The sequence below is a fragment of the Lynx rufus genome, unplaced genomic scaffold, assembly GCF_022079265.1.
Source record: "Lynx rufus isolate CCGP_SWC_20201006 ecotype Redwood Valley unplaced genomic scaffold, mLynRuf1.p SCAF_2, whole genome shotgun sequence".
NCBI classification, from domain to species: domain Eukaryota; kingdom Metazoa; phylum Chordata; class Mammalia; order Carnivora; family Felidae; genus Lynx; species Lynx rufus.
In genome coordinates, this window is record NW_025814834.1 from 178,805,381 (window position 1) to 178,820,904 (window position 15,524).

The 15,524-nt window shown below is 42.0% G+C and overlaps 1 protein-coding gene across 1 annotated transcript in view; it reads right to left on the bottom strand.

Moving 5' to 3' along the window:
* Positions 1-3,771: 3,771 nt before the first annotated feature.
* TCEANC2 (transcription elongation factor A N-terminal and central domain containing 2) overlaps positions 3,772-15,524 on the bottom strand; it is a 37,069-nt gene continuing 25,316 nt past the window's right edge. Inside the window, exons 4-5 of the mRNA XM_047086046.1 lie at positions 13,423-13,616; positions 3,772-4,791 (exon numbers count right to left, since the gene is read on the bottom strand). Coding sequence (XP_046942002.1) covers positions 4,603-4,791; positions 13,423-13,616 — 383 coding nt within the window. The 3' untranslated portion in view covers positions 3,772-4,602. The remainder of the gene's footprint in view (positions 4,792-13,422; positions 13,617-15,524) is intronic.

Genomic DNA, 15,524 nt, shown 5'->3' on the forward strand with positions numbered 1-15,524 from the left:
TTTTTTTTTTTTTTGCCCCATTTCTGCCCACCATTCCAAGAGCCTTATGCTTCCAACACACATCTGCCTCTAGTGAAACAAGCCTTTACACCTGTGCCTCTGAGCACACGCTGCTCCCTCTGCTAAGAACTCCTACCTCTACTTCAAGATTTGGTTCAAACATCAATGCTCTGTGAAGACTTTCTTCCCTTAGAATGGTGTGAATCATTCCTTTTCCCACCTTCTCAACATTTTAACTAAATATCTACAGTAAATACCTATTATCTTATACTATAATTATTTACCTATGTAAATATATGTATAATTATTGTGTGTGTATATATATACATGTATATATATATATATGTATAATTATTTACCTATGTGTCTGTGTCGCCACCAGACTAAGAGCTCCCCAAAGGTAGAAATTGTATCTCATTTATTGCGGTTTCCCCAGTGCCAGTCCAGTCACGGGCACACAGTAGATGGGAAACATCTGTTCATTGAGCAAATGAATGAAAAGACCCAGTCCCTACCCAAGGGCCCAGGACCTCCGATTCAACCACCAAAAAAGGACCAATAAACTAGTGGAGCAGACTCTAATGGTACTTAATTTCCTAATTTCCTATAGCAAGTAAATACAGAAGACATATTCATGCGTAGACTTACAGGTAACTCAGAGTCCTAGGGACCTCTCTCACCCCTTTTCAGGAGCTGTCCCTTTCACTTGTAACAGGCTGGAGCTCAGAGGTGCTTCTCTGTGGGTGGACAAGCGTACGTGGGTGTCTGTGAGCCTCCTTCCCTTTGGCAAGCACTCAGAATAGCTCCATTACCATGCATGGAAATTCTGCACATGCATCAAGGAGAAAACAGCCACAAATAACACAGCCTGCCTTCCAAATCTCCAAAGCACATCTCTGCAATCATTTCACTTTCTAACTATCACCACTGAAGCCTTTCAGCTAGACAGCAATTTGTTTTCAACTTACTCTGGGTTCCTAAGTTAGCGGAACTCTTTGGATGTTTATAAATGAAGCTTCCTCCTCCTGCCCAGCTCTCCCTGCTCTAGCTTCTCTTCCACACAGCCCGGTACTAAGAAACTAACTAGTTCCTGCTTGCAATCAGTCCAAACCTCTTCATTTTGTGCTCAAGACCCTTCAGATTTGTCCTGGTCCTTGCCCTCCCATCCGGCCTCATCCCCAGGTACTGTCCTGCATGTGTTCTCTACTCCAGCTATACCAATCACCCCCTAGGGATCACAGTTCCGGGGCTTTCCATACTCTGCTTTCTCTGCCAGGCATACATCTCAACCACCCAATTACCTACTTCTGCCCTTTCAGACTGCACACAGGTTGTCACCTCCCCCAGGAAGCATTCCCTGATTGGATTAGATGACTTTCCTGTATGGCTACAACTGGCCATTCAATTATTCAATAAACAGTTATGGAGACGAAGTTTGTGCCAGCCTCTGTTCTAGGTGCTGGAGGTATAGTAGGAACAAAAACAAAGACTCTTGCTATCAAGAAGCTTAAATTCTTGGGGCGTCTGGGTGGCTCAGTCAGTTGAGCACCTGACTTTGGCTCAGGTCATCTCACGGTTTGTGGGCTCAAGTCCCACATCGGGCTGTGTTGGCGCAAAGCCTGCTTAAGATCCTCTGACTCCCCCCTCTTCCCCTCCCCTGCTCATGCTCTCTCTCTGTCTCAAATATAAATAAACATTAAAAAAATTTAAAAAAAGAAGCTTAAATTCTTATAGGAGGTGGGGTAATAGGCAATAAAGAAATAATAAACTGTATCAAGGAAGGGGATGAATACTCTGAACAAAAATAAAGCAAGGTAGAGTATTAAAAAATGATTGGGAGAGAGTGCTGTTTTGTTTAGGGGAGTCAGTGAAGGCCTTTCTGATAAGGCAAACAGAGACCCAAATCAAGTAAAAATAGGAACACGCAAGTATCTATAAAAAGAGCATCGTAATCAGCGCAAGAGTTTAAGTGCAAAGGCCCTGAGGTAGGAACATGTCTGGTGTGTGTGTTCAGAACAGCAAGGGAGCCAGTAGGACCACACAGGTGTAAGAAAGGGAGAGAATGTTATGAAGTGAGGTCAAAGAGGCAGCCAGGATCCACATCACGTTGGGCCTGGGAGGACATTGGAAGGGCTTGGAATTTTGCTCTGAGAGGGAAGCCACTAGGTTTTGAGCAGAGTAAATACATGATTTGTTTTACATTTTTAAAGGTTCACTCTACCTACCCTAGCGGATAATAGATTCTAAGGGGAACAAAGGTGGAGGTAGACAGGGCATAGGCACCTGGATATCCATTAATTCCACAAGTACGTATTGGGTATTTCTATGGGACAAGCACTGTTCTAAGGACTGAAGATACCAAGAGGAGTAAGACAGGACTTCTGACTTCTGGCAGGACTTCTGAAGGAGGTTCCAATCGAGTGGGGATACCCAGAGAACATGTGAGTATGTATATAGAACAGGGTATTACAGAAGGGGCAGGGGAGGGAATTAGATAGAGAGTAGCATTCCAGAGAGAGAAAACGCTCACATGTGAAAATGCTCCAAGGGGGAGTGACACAGTGGGATTTTCAGTTTTGGTATGTCACTTTGTTTCTAGCACAGAGAGGCCAATTTGAAGAGGTTAAGACTGGAGGCAGAGGGATCAGTTAGCGGGGCATGTGATCACCTGGGAAAGAGAGGATAAAGTCCTGAAGTTGTGCTAAATATGGAGGAGAGACAAGAGACTGTAAACCTAGGTGAGAAGTAAAACCATCAGGATTTGGTTGGGTGGGTGGGGGGTGAGGGGGGGTGAGGGGATGAAGAGCTTAGGCTGACCCCCAGGCTCCTGGCTAACATGCCAGTATTGCCAAGTACAAGAAGACATGTTACCTCTGAGATGCGCATCTAGGAGATTCTGTCTGAAGCTCAGGGGTCTGAAGACACAAACTGGAGAGTCATCGGCATATACGAAATGCCTAAGGGCATGCGTGGACGAAATCAACCAGGAAGACCATCTATATCAAGTAGACTTCAGTTTTGGATCTTGAACCTACCATTCACCATCTGTGACCCCGAGTAAGTTACCAGCCCTTCTGAGCCTCACTTTCCTCATCTTTAATCAGGTATTAGTTTATTAGTTTTACTTTTTTATTTGGTTTGTTAGGAGTTTTTAAAATGTCTACCACAGTGCCGAGCCCGTGGTTAAGTGCTCGATTATTATTCTAGCTCCAACAGTTATTAGCAGTGGGGAACTGAGCAAGACACTTCTGCCTGGTGAGCCTTAGGGTCTCATCTGCTGCTACCGCTCGGTCGGTCCCACAGTGCCCCGAGGAGTGGTGCTCAGTAAATAAGTGCTAAATAAATGAAGAAATCTAAAAAACTGAAACAATATTTACTAACGCAACAATGAGAAGGTTAAACAGGATTTTTAAGACCCTACATAAACATCAATGTAAATGCTAACAAATTAGCTTAGGAATGGTCTCTAGCACTTAGAAGGTAGACATTAGGCCCCTCTCTTTTCTCCTTGCTTTTGAACTTAGCCCCTCTTTTTAAACAGTTTAATTTCTTCCTTTCTATTGGCTCCTTCTCTTCAGATTATAAACATGCTCTCATCTGCCCTAACCTAAAAAGCTTTCCTTGGGTATTGCTATCTCCCTCAAATTCTCATCCAGTCATTCTTTATTTTCACCAACTGTCCCCTTTCTCAACCCCAAATACTTTTCAATGAACAGGCCATACCTTTTGTTTTAGGCAAAAAAAAAAAAAAAAAAAAAAAAAAAAAAAAAAAAAAAAAAGTCCCAGTTTATTATGACTTTAAAAGAGCAAATCTCATTTATGTAATTGTTCAAGCAGGCCTGTACAGAGGCATTTCATTTCAGAATATAGATGTGTTTTTTTCTACTGTGGTAATTCATTTCAAGAGAAATTTCATTATGTATCTTCTACGGAGCCCTAAACCAAGAGCCAGCGTATTCAAATAAACCCCAAGGTAGGGGGACGCTTCAGGCCAGTTCCTCATTAGAAGCCTCAGCATGGGGGCTCTGGAGACCAATGCAGAAGGTCTTCCAGGGAGAGCTGAAATGTTCAGATAAGTGAGTTCTGGAAAGAAGGGGTAGTTGGCTGGCTCCAGCAGGCTCACCCCCGGGGTAGAGCAAAGAGAACAGACAGGGGAGTTCTGAGAGGCACCAGAGCTATCTAAACTCAGGGGGATGGAACTGAGTGTGCAGCCACAGTAATTGAGTTTCAGTTACCTGCAGGGTGGCGAAATAAAGTAGTAACTTCATCTGCCTGACATGGGGGAAGTTTAGAGGTGTCCTTGGCGCACTCACAGTGAAATCTGTCACCCTTTCACTGGGTTGGGTGATGGCAACCATACCGCGCTTCCTAGTGACAGCCAGCGCATGTCCCGTGAGGCAGCGCAAGTGCATACAGCTAATGAAGCATCTCCCGCAGGCCTGGCTCCCGGGGCTCTCCGCATCCTCTGTCTGAAGGAATGGCACCATGGGAAAATTTAGCACCACCAGCAGCAGCCATCACCCAAACTCAAAAGAGTCTTTGAATGGCAGAGAGAGGCCCATTTTGCTTTCTGCCCAGCCCAGCTTTGGAACCATCCTCGGGTCATTTTTTGTGGTTCTGTACAAACGTGCCGACTGGCAGCGAGCCGTTCTTCACCTGAGCCCGGATTTCAGCTCGGTGCTTTAATGTGAAGACCAGGGCTCTCACCGTCCGCCGGTATGGCCCATTAATGAGGCGGGAGCAGAGATGAAACGTTTCCCGCTCAATATTTTCAACCAGTAGGTGATCCATCTAAAAAACAGCAAAATTATCAAATTAGGGCCTTGCATTGCATAAGGATTAAAAGCAAGAGAGGCTGGAGCACTCTGCTCAGAGGCCTCCATTAATCAACTGAAATTCAAGGACATCTACTTCCTGTCACAAGAGAAACAGGAAGAGCAAATTAATTCCACCCTAGCAATTAAGGAACAAGGCCATGTGCTTTGTGACAGGGACCTCATTCACAACCCCTGCCGGGTGGTAATATTTGCCATTATAACAGGAAACTGGCCTGAACTAAGCAACGGGTACTGGGCCCTGTACTTTACCAACCAGGAAACGAAGACCAAGGATAATAAATCAGTATAACAGTTTATACTTTTTTTGGTTTGTTTTTTAAAGTGCCTTTTAACCCCTTACAACATTTTAGAAACACTGGGTCTGGGTCCTGATATGTGTGTAGAACAGTTTATAAATCACTTTTCACATTTAATGCTCACAACTCCTATTACCTCATTTTACAGATGAGGAAATAGGTTCAAGGGTAAAGAAAGGTTCAAGGTCTCACAACTAAGAGGCAGAGCCGGGACTCTGACCTGGCACCCCTGACCCCAAAGTTCATGATCCTCTCCTTTCACCATACTAACTGCCCCCTTACTTTTGGAGAGACCAGTTGAGTTTGAAGGGACCTCCACGGGGCCAGCTAAGCAGAGTGGCCCTAGCGGATGGGACCTGTGGCAATTCTGGGGTGGTCCAGCTCAGGCCCAAGCCCTCCTGAAGTCACAGACCTAATCAAAGCAGGACAGGTCTGGGTCTTTGTCCACAGTCTGGATCCAGGCCAGACTGGGCTGCTGCTCAGAGACTCCCTCATTACCCTCCTTTCCAGGCCCACCTCCCACTACTCGCCTCGCCAGCCCTGACCGTGGCCCAGCCTGAGCAAGCCAAGGTGCTTTCACATCCCGCTGTGCCGCTGCCCAGGTACATGTTCCCTCAGCAAGGTCCACTTTTCCCAAGAAACATATTCCTATTTGCATGTGAAAACTCAGCTCAAAACCAAAAAGCAAAAAAGCAAATCCTAGCTCAAAGGACTGAAAGTTCTTCCTTGGGTGGCCACAATGTCCTAAGCTTCCTGTAGACACTTTCATAAGATGAATGACCTATTTTCTGAGTTTGTCTTCCCTGAAAACAGGAAACAATTTTCTTTTTCTCACTTCCTTTTTTCCCTTCTCTCCCCACCCTGCCACTCATTCAAATACTTATTCAGCACTTACTATGTGCTAGGCTCTGTGCATGGGCTGAGGAAAAAGCAGTGAACAAGGCTGACAGTCCTTGACTCCACGGAGAGCACAGCCCAGTTGGAGACAAGTAGAGAACAGGATCGTAAGTATACGGAGTATCAGGAAAGGGAACAGGAATGGGTGCTGGGGCGCAGAGCTACAGCACAGGGTCCCAAGCCAGGAGGGCAGCGCCTGGCTTTGGGAGAGAGTGATGTTTGACCCGAGACTTATCTGGTGAGGTAAAGTGGGCATTTGCTTTGTGAGAAATTCACAGAGCTACATACACATCTATCTTCTGTGCACTTTCCTATATATGTACTACAGTTCTATTTAAAAGAAAAGTTTAAGAAAAAATGTACTAAAAGTAAAAAAGGAACACCTGATATTCGATAAAACATCCTCACATAACAGAGAGACCGACAGAACAAAACGAATAGAGAAGGGAAGCTTGGGAGAAATAAGGACCAGGCAGAGAGCAGAACAGGACTGAGAGAAACAAAGAGACAAGGAGAATGACTGTCTAGGCCCAGACGTCTGCCTATGTGTAGCAGACAAAAGATGCTCAGGGAAGTTCGGGATCCTGATGACTATCTCCAAGGCCTGCATTGGAGTGAGTGGTTTGGCAACATGGTTCTCCAGAATCCAGACTCCTTGAGCTTCTCGTAGCCTCCTGGGAGGGCACCGAACTAGCCCCCGGCCTGAGGCAGCCCTGGTACCAGACTACTTTAGGAGATGGAAAGGGTAGCTGCTGTTGGCCCACTGTTTGTCCAGCAACATTTGCCAGAGAGGCTGCTCACCTCAGTGTGAGGATAGTAAGTCACTGTTCAGAAATTCTCTTAACATAACAGACAAGAGGAAGTCTTCATTTTCCTTTTTTTTTTTTTTTTTTTGAGGAAAGTGGTTGTTGGGGGAGAAGGGTATATGTGCATTTGCAAAAAGAGGTCATGGCCATTCCATCAAACTGTAATATACATATAAAAAGAACTTTAAGAGTACCTTGAAATTCACATAACTGGATACCACCCATACTTCACTCAGCAAATAATTCCTGAGTCACTACTCTGAGTCCGGCCTGATTTGGGTATTAGAGACACAAAGCAGAAAAGACCTGACCCTGCCCTCCAGGAACTCCCAGTGGAAAAAGGAGATGGCATGTATACAGATAACCGTGGGGCAGTGGACTGCGTGCTGTACCAGTGATGTGACAGGGACAGAAAGCAAACACCTAACGATTTTCATGCATGCTTCTTGTTAAATGGAGGCCAATCACAAGGAGGAAAAATAGCAGTGATATTAAACTGTAAATCATAAGGGGAAAGAATTCATCACACACCCATGTGTACAAGTTCATTGCCCCAAGTGAAGAGTGTCTATCTTCTAACTGCCTTTGGTATTTCAAACCTACCCAAGTTGTTGAGTCCTCTCCAATGGGTCCTAACTTGGTGATTCAGGTTAAGTCCTTTGGGGTGAAAGGACCGGAGTCTCACTGAGACCTTGAGAAAAAGAGGTTTTGCCATGAGAAACATCCATGTGGATGGAAACGGGAACCGGAATGGGATATATCTGTATGAATGGGATCGGGAACAAGAAACCTAGGGATTTATTTAGAGACCATACCCTTTCTCTCGTGTGTCTCAAGATCTGCCTGGTCTCTTTCTTACATGTTTTTGCTCCTCTCTATTTGCCTTACTACCAATTCTAACCGCTTTATTCTCTCCCCTGTTCTACACATCTCTGCCCACAGCTTCTGCTCCCTCGTAACTCTTCCAACACCCCTTCTGCTTCAACACTCCTACTGCTGCTTTCTTGCCGTTTCCTAGTTCACACTTCTCAGAGACAGAGAATCTGATTTGCCTTCCTTATCTATTTGTACCTGTAAATTCACTGTGTGTCCAATCCTGGACAAACTGGCTGTAACTGGGGAAGATATAAAATGTGACCATCTAGGGGCGCCTGGGTGGCGCAGTCGGTTAAGCGTCCGACTTCAGCCAGGTCACGATCTCGCGGTCCATGAGTTCGAGCCCCGCGTCGGGCTCTGGGCTGATGGCTCAGAGCCTGGAGCCTGTTTCAGATTCTGTGTCTCCCTCTCTCTCTGACCCTCCCCCGTTCATGCTCTGTCTCTCTCTGTCCCAAAAATAAATAAACGTTGAAAAAAAAAAAATTAAAATGTGACCATCTAGAGCTGTCTTCCATCAAGGAGTCTGGACACAGTGGGAAATGGTGCCATAATCAATTAGTGATGTTTGGCACATCCTTAAGCTCTTTAAAAGCAAGCTTAAGGAGGTCTTCTTCAGGTGTCTACCTCAAGTGTAGAACTTCCCACATTGGATTGTGACTATTTATCTGTCTATCTCCCTCAGAAGATGGTGAGCCCCTCTAGGGTTGTTACCATGTCGGAATTATTCCCGAATTCCTGATGCCCAGCATAGGTGCAGGCACAAAGCAAGTACTCAGTAAGCATTTGTTAAATGAATATCCTTTTTCCCTGTGTATACCTCCATCCTTTCTTGCTCTTCCAATAATATCCTACGCATAAAAGATGAGATCTGAAATATAATGTTTCTATTTTAATATGTATTTTCTAGTTAGGAAAATCCTATCCCCTTCGACTGTCATCTCTTCCATAAAACCTTCCCAGATTCCCCCATCAGACTTCACTGTTCTGTCCTTTGTGTGTCTATACCACTTGCCAAACCGCTATTCCAGACATATTTTCATCCTGCCTTATATTTAGTCATTTGCAGGCTCTCAGCCAAGAAAGGATAAGCTTTCTTAGCCCAGGAAATGCGACTCATTTATGTTTATATTCTGTCCAGCACCAGCACCAATACTAAACATTTGTTGACTTGAATATCCACTGGGAGCAAACTTCGTATGAGTTTTCCAATAGCTTGACTGGATTTGTACACATCTACCCACACTCCTTTTTGACCACTCGAATACATTTATGAGAGAGCTGGTCAAAGCCAGAGGTGCAGTCTGAGGCCATTAAACAAAGGAAAAACTAACAGTCCCATATGGGGACGTACCCCTGACCTGGATCTCATTAGCACCATCCGACAACCAACTGGGCCAACCGGCCAGTGTTTCATAACTCTTAATGATACGGGCTCACTTTGAGAATCAGGTTCATTTTTTTTTAATGACATAATAGGAAAATGATCACAGGCCATGAGGTAGGAAGGAGAGTGGATAATGAGGAAGGGGAAGTAAGAGAATGACACCACAGGGGACGTTCATATGAGGAAAGATCTAAAAGACAGGGAAGAACAAAGAAGATCCGGAAGGGAGAAGTAAAGGGGAATGGAGCATGGGTCTCAAAAGTGGAGTTTTTATTCATCTATCCCATTATTCCAAGAACAAGGAAACAATCCATAAATCTGGAAAGCGAGACCTGTGTAGAGTAATAAAGAGATGCGCCTTTTGGCTGTGTGTGTATATTCTTCATCTGTGGCTTTCACTACTAAAGGACATGACCCAAACAAATAACATGAGACCATTTTTTCTACAAAAATGTAATGAGTGAATTTGCAAGAACACATACTAGGATCAAATTGTAAAGGCTTTTTAGTCATTGGGCCAGTAACTTACCCAATGGTTTACTACTGGCTGATAGAGTACATTTATGGAGATCTGATGTCTGATTTGAATGCACTCAACATTGGTTACTGTCAAAGACCAGATACTGGATTAGATGGTTCATTGATTCACCCTAATATGGAAATATTTCAGATGATGATAGGTGCTAGAAGTTAACCTTATATAAAAGTGCTTATATTTTATATCTTCTGACATACCAAACTGATAAAAATACTATCAAATGCTGTTTATTATGCAAGGGAAACAGATTGATTTTTTTTGCCCAAGGAAGATGGTAAGATGCACATTTTTAATTTTAAAAATTTATTCTTTGGGAGCAAAACCATTCAGCTATGCTTAATCTGATATTTTTTCCAATTACATTGGGAAGCGCTAACGAATGTATCACTTTTTTAACTTTGCTTTGTAACACTTGAGTGCTTACCACTTGATGTGCCATTTAAAGGATAATTAATGGATAAACTAAAAGGATAATTATTATGGAGTTTAATATAGCAGGCAAACTGCTCATTAATCCTTACAAGCATAGCTTCGTTATTATCATTTACTTAAAAAGATACCACAGGGAACTGGTATTTACCACCACATTAACTACATATTATATACCCACACTCTATGTTCCTGCAATAATTTTGGCTTATTTAAAAAAAAAACTTTATGTAAAATATTAAATAGCAAACCTTGTTGGCTAATCGATACTCTGGAAAATTAGACTTACAGTCTTCGTATTTTTTTCTTCCCTCAAGGGTTTAATAGTCATATTAAAACTTCGTTTAGAAGAACTTAAGCAAACTTATAGCATATTAATTCACTAAACTATCAAATAGACATTAAAAATTATAAACATGAAAAAATAAAGATATATAGAAAAGGATATATAAAATGACACTGATATTGATCAAGGTTAAAAGTAAAACGCAAATGTAAATAATCGTCAGTTTTTGGCGGTTATTTAAATAATCAATAAAAGCATCATATGGAACATTTAGCATATGATTGGCTCTTAATAAATATGGTATAATCATTAACTTGCCCAATATTCATTTAAAGAGCTATAATAATTTACCAAACAGGAAATGCACCAAAATGTCAATAAGATTATGTCTGATGGTAGTTCAATGGTGATTTTATTTTTCCTTTCTGCATTTTCTCATTTTCTATCATAAGTTTGTATTAAAAAGCCCAAAACTCTATTTTTAAAAAGTAACATACCACAAGTCCATTTACCTTTCTTCTGGAGATGTATAATTGAGATAGAAAGGTTAAAATATTTTTTCAGAGAATGCAGACCTAGCGTTTAAATCAGACTTTTGAAATTGTTTCTTTTGTTAATAATATTAAATTATTCTTATTTATTTTTGAGAGAGTGTGAGTGCACACACATGCCAGCAGGAGAAGGGCAGAAAGGGGGAGAGGGAGAGGGAGAAGAGGAGAGGGAGAGGGAGAGGGAGAGGGAGAGGGAGAGAGAGAGTCGCAAGCAGGCAGAGCCCAATGCAGGGCTCAATGCCGTGACCGTGAGATCATGACCCAAGCCTAAATCCAGAGCTGGATGCTCAATGGACTGAGCCACCCAGGTGCCTCTCAAATTATTCTTTAAGTATATTTTAATAGGGATATCTTAAGAATAGGAAAAAATATGGATGTTACATCTGATTTTTCAAAAATATTAATTGATCTATAAGATTTGTTTTTGATGATTATGAGCAAAACTCCTTCTACCAGGTGTACCTCAAACTACTAACATTTGAACTGTCAGCTATGGAAACAATAGAGATTATGTCTTGCCAATTGATTATATGCCTTGGAACTAAAGGTATGAGTGCTGACATTTTAAAAAAGGGGAGTAGTGTCTTTTCAATAGACTGATAGTCCATAGCAGAGTCCATACCAGAATTTTTGCTTCAGTGGGAAGGGGAAGAATTTTATGTAGGAAGGAACCAATACTCGTTAAGTGACTTCTAATCATCACATACTATATATACTATTCCTTTGTGTAAGTGTTTCATCTTTCCAATAATTATAGGTGATAGGAATTATAATACTCATTTTACAGATAAAAAAGTCAAGTCTCAGAAGCATTAAGGGATTTGCCTACAGTGACACAACCAGTTCCTAATAGAGCCAGGGTTTTAATCCAGGTCTTGCTAGTCTTTCTGCAATACTATCTCCCAGAATGCTTACAAATTCAGAATCCTTAAAGAAAGCCCAGGTAGAGTTGGGGGGTGGGGATGAGGGGAAAGTGGGTGATGGGCACTGAGGAGGGCATCTGTTGGGATGAGCACCGGGTGGTTTGTTTTTTTTTAATATGAAATTTATTGTCAAATTGGTTTCCATTCAACACCCAGTGCTCATCCCAAAAGGTGCCCTCCTCAATGCCCATCACCCACCCTCCCCACCCTCCCACTCCCCATCAACCCTCAGTTTATTCTCAGTTTTTAAGAGTCTCTTATAGTTTGGCTCCCTCCCTAACTTTTTTTTTCCTTCCCCTCTCCCACGGTCTTCTGTTAAGTTTCTCAGGATCCACATAAGAGTGAAAACGTAAGGTATGTGTCTTTCTCTGTATGACATATTTCACTTAGCATAACACTCTCCTGTTCCATCCACGTTGCTACAAAAGGCCATATTTCACTCTTGGTCATTGCCAAGTAGTATTCCATTGTATATATAAACCACAACTTCTTTATCCATTCATCAGTTGATGGACATTTAGGCTCTTTCCATAATTTGGCTATTGTTGAAAGTGCTGCTATAAACATTGGGGTACAAGTGCCCCTATGCATCAGCATTCCTGTATCCCCTGGATAAATTCCTAGCAGTGCTATTGCTGGGTCATAGGGTAGATCTATTTTTAATTTTTTGAGGAACCTCCACACTGTTTTCCAGAGTGGCTGCACCAGTTTGCATTCCCACCAACAGTGCAAGAGGGTTCCCGTTTCTCCACAACCTCACCAGCATCTATAGTCTCCTGATTTGTTCATTTTAGCCACTCTGACTGGCGTGAGGTGATATCTCAGTGTGGTTTTGATTTGTATTTCCCTGGGGCGCCTGGGTGGCGCAGTCGGTTAAGCGTCCGACTTCAGCCAGGTCATGATCTTGCGGTCTGTGAGTTCGAGCCCCGCGTCGGGCTCTGGGCTGATGGCTCGGAGCCTGGAGCCTGTTTCCGATTCTGTGTCTCCCTCTCTCTGCCCCTCCCCCGTTCATGCTCTGTCTCTCTCTGTCCCAAAAATAAATAAACGTTGATTTGTATTTCCCTGATGAGGAGTGACGTTGAGCATCTTTTCATGTGCCTGTTGGCCATCTGGATGTCTTCTTTAGAGAAGTGTCTATTCATGTTTTCTGCCCATTTCTTCACTGGATTATTTGTTTTTTGGGTGTGGAGTTTGGGGAGTTCTTATAGATTTTGGATACTAGCCCTTTGTCTGACATGTCATTTGCAAATATCTTTTCCCATTCCGTCGGTTGCCTTTTAGTTTTGTTCAATGTTTCCTTTGCAGTGCAGAAGCTTTTTATCTTCATGAGGTCCCACTAGTTCATTTTTGCTTTTAATTCCCTTGCCTTTGGAAATGTGTCAAGTAAGAAATTGCTGCGGCTGAGGTCAGAGAGGTTTTTGAGCCCTGGGTGTTGTATGGAAACCAATCAGACAATAAATTATATTTAATAAAAAAAAAAAAAGAAAGAAAGCAAGCCTAGGTAGAATAAAGCCAAAGCACTAAGACTATGAAAGATCATTACGAAAATGTGAGGCTCATTTACCTAAGAGAATCACATTCCAACCAGGAGACATTACCTCTAATTCCAAGGCTTCTGAGAGTAACTTCTGGGCATTTTTCCTGAATGTCTCAGTTTTGGGGTCACTTCGCACTTCAATAGAAGGTCTATCTAAATGTTTTTCAATGAAAGTTCTCCACTCAGTGTAAACTTCTCCAGCAAGACAAGCCACTTCTGAATCTGAGTGCTGACGCATCTTATTCACAGTGTGACCTGAAACAAGAGAGGAGAAACCAAAGGAAAGGTTGTTCTGTTTTCTACTGAAAACTACAGGACTAGAGGGACTGATGTGTGACATGCAGAAAGTCATTCACATAGCTAAGGATGTAAAGCCTCTTGTGCAAAGGAAGACCCATTTCTCAAAGGCTGAGATAACCAGATAATCATGGCAGGAGGATCACTAGACTTGCCAATGCAATAAGTCATAAAATAGAAGCATGATCAATAGATACTTAAAATGGAACAATTAAAGTACCAACTCCTTAATTCAAAAATTGCAATAAAAGAAAATGAATTAAGCATTTGTCTTGTCTTTTTGGTACATATTATATTTCAGAACAACCAAATAGCCCTAGTTATTGAGGGAATGTTCTTTATTCAACTAAGAAGTGTGAAAAGATTGACAGAATTTTTAAAAATTTCATAGCCCATGATGAAATAATTCACTCAGGTGACAAGCATCAGTGGATGAACTCATTCGATGAAAGGCTGATGGGGAAATTTATAATGGAGGGAGGAGCCGTCAATGCCTGAACCACTAATCAATCTTAGTGCCCCGAAGAGTGCGGCTATCGGACAGAGGTAGCACTTCACAGCCCTACCTATCAGTAGTCTTGCACCCTCCTCCCAAAGAAAAGAGGAACCAGAATCCAACTAGTTATTCAAAGCTAACCTCTGGCTAATAGAAAATATAAGAGGCAGCAGAATAAGTTAAATTATAGTAGGAGGAAAAAGACACATCCTGAATGTGGGACATTCTACAGGACCACAGACCTGATTTCCTCAATAGTCAATGGCATTTTTATTTTGTGTTATAATTAAGTTTTTATTTGAGTGTAGTTGACACACAATGTTACATTAGTTTCAGGTGTACAACATAGTGATTCCACAAGTTTATACCTTATGCTATGCTCACCATACAACGCTATGACAGTCCCATTGACTATATTCCTTCTGCTATGTTTTTCATTCCTGTAACATATTCATTCCATAACAGGAAGCCTGTATCTCCCACTTCCCTTCACCCATTTTGCCCATCCTCTACTCCCCCCCTCAACTGGTAGCCATTAGTTTATACTCTGTGTTTACAGGTCTGATTCTGTTTTTTGTTTGTTTTTTTATTAAATATTTTATTTGTTAAGTAATCTCCACACCCAATGTGGGGCTCGAACTCATGATCCTGCAATCAAGAGTCACATGCCCCGAAGACTGAGCCAGCCAGGTGCTCCTGCTTATTCATTTGTTGATTTTTTTTTTTTTTTTTTAAAGGGAGTAATGTTATGGACTGCTATAGATTAAGAGTCTTTTGAGTTCAAACTACCAAATGCAATGTGTGATTCCAATCCCGACTGCAACAAATCAACCAACTATTAAAAGAGATTTTGAGATACACAAGGAATATGAATATACACTAGATATTAAATTATACCAAGAAATTACTATTTGTTAAGAATGATAATGGCACTGTGGTTATGTAAGAAAATATCTGTATCTGGGGTGCTTGGGTGGCTCAGTCAGTTAAGCTTTCGACTCTTCATTTTGGCTCAGGTCATGATCTCATGGTTTGTGAGTTCAAGTCCCACACTGGGCTCTGTGCTAACGGCACAGAGCCTACTAGGGATTCTCTCTTCCTCTCTCTCTCTGCCCCTCTCCCCTGCTTGCTCTTTCTCTCTCTCAAAATAAATTTTAAAAAAATTAAAAAAAGAAAATTTGTATCCGAAAAACATAGGAAATTTTCAGAGATGCGTACTGAAGTCTGTAGAGCTGAAATAATAAGAGGTCTGGGATTCTGCTTTAAAATACTTCAGCAACAGCACAAAACCATGAAAAAAGGAAAGATGAAGTAAGTGGGACCATATCTTTAAAAAAAATTTTTTTGGGCGCCTGGGTGGCGCAGTCGGT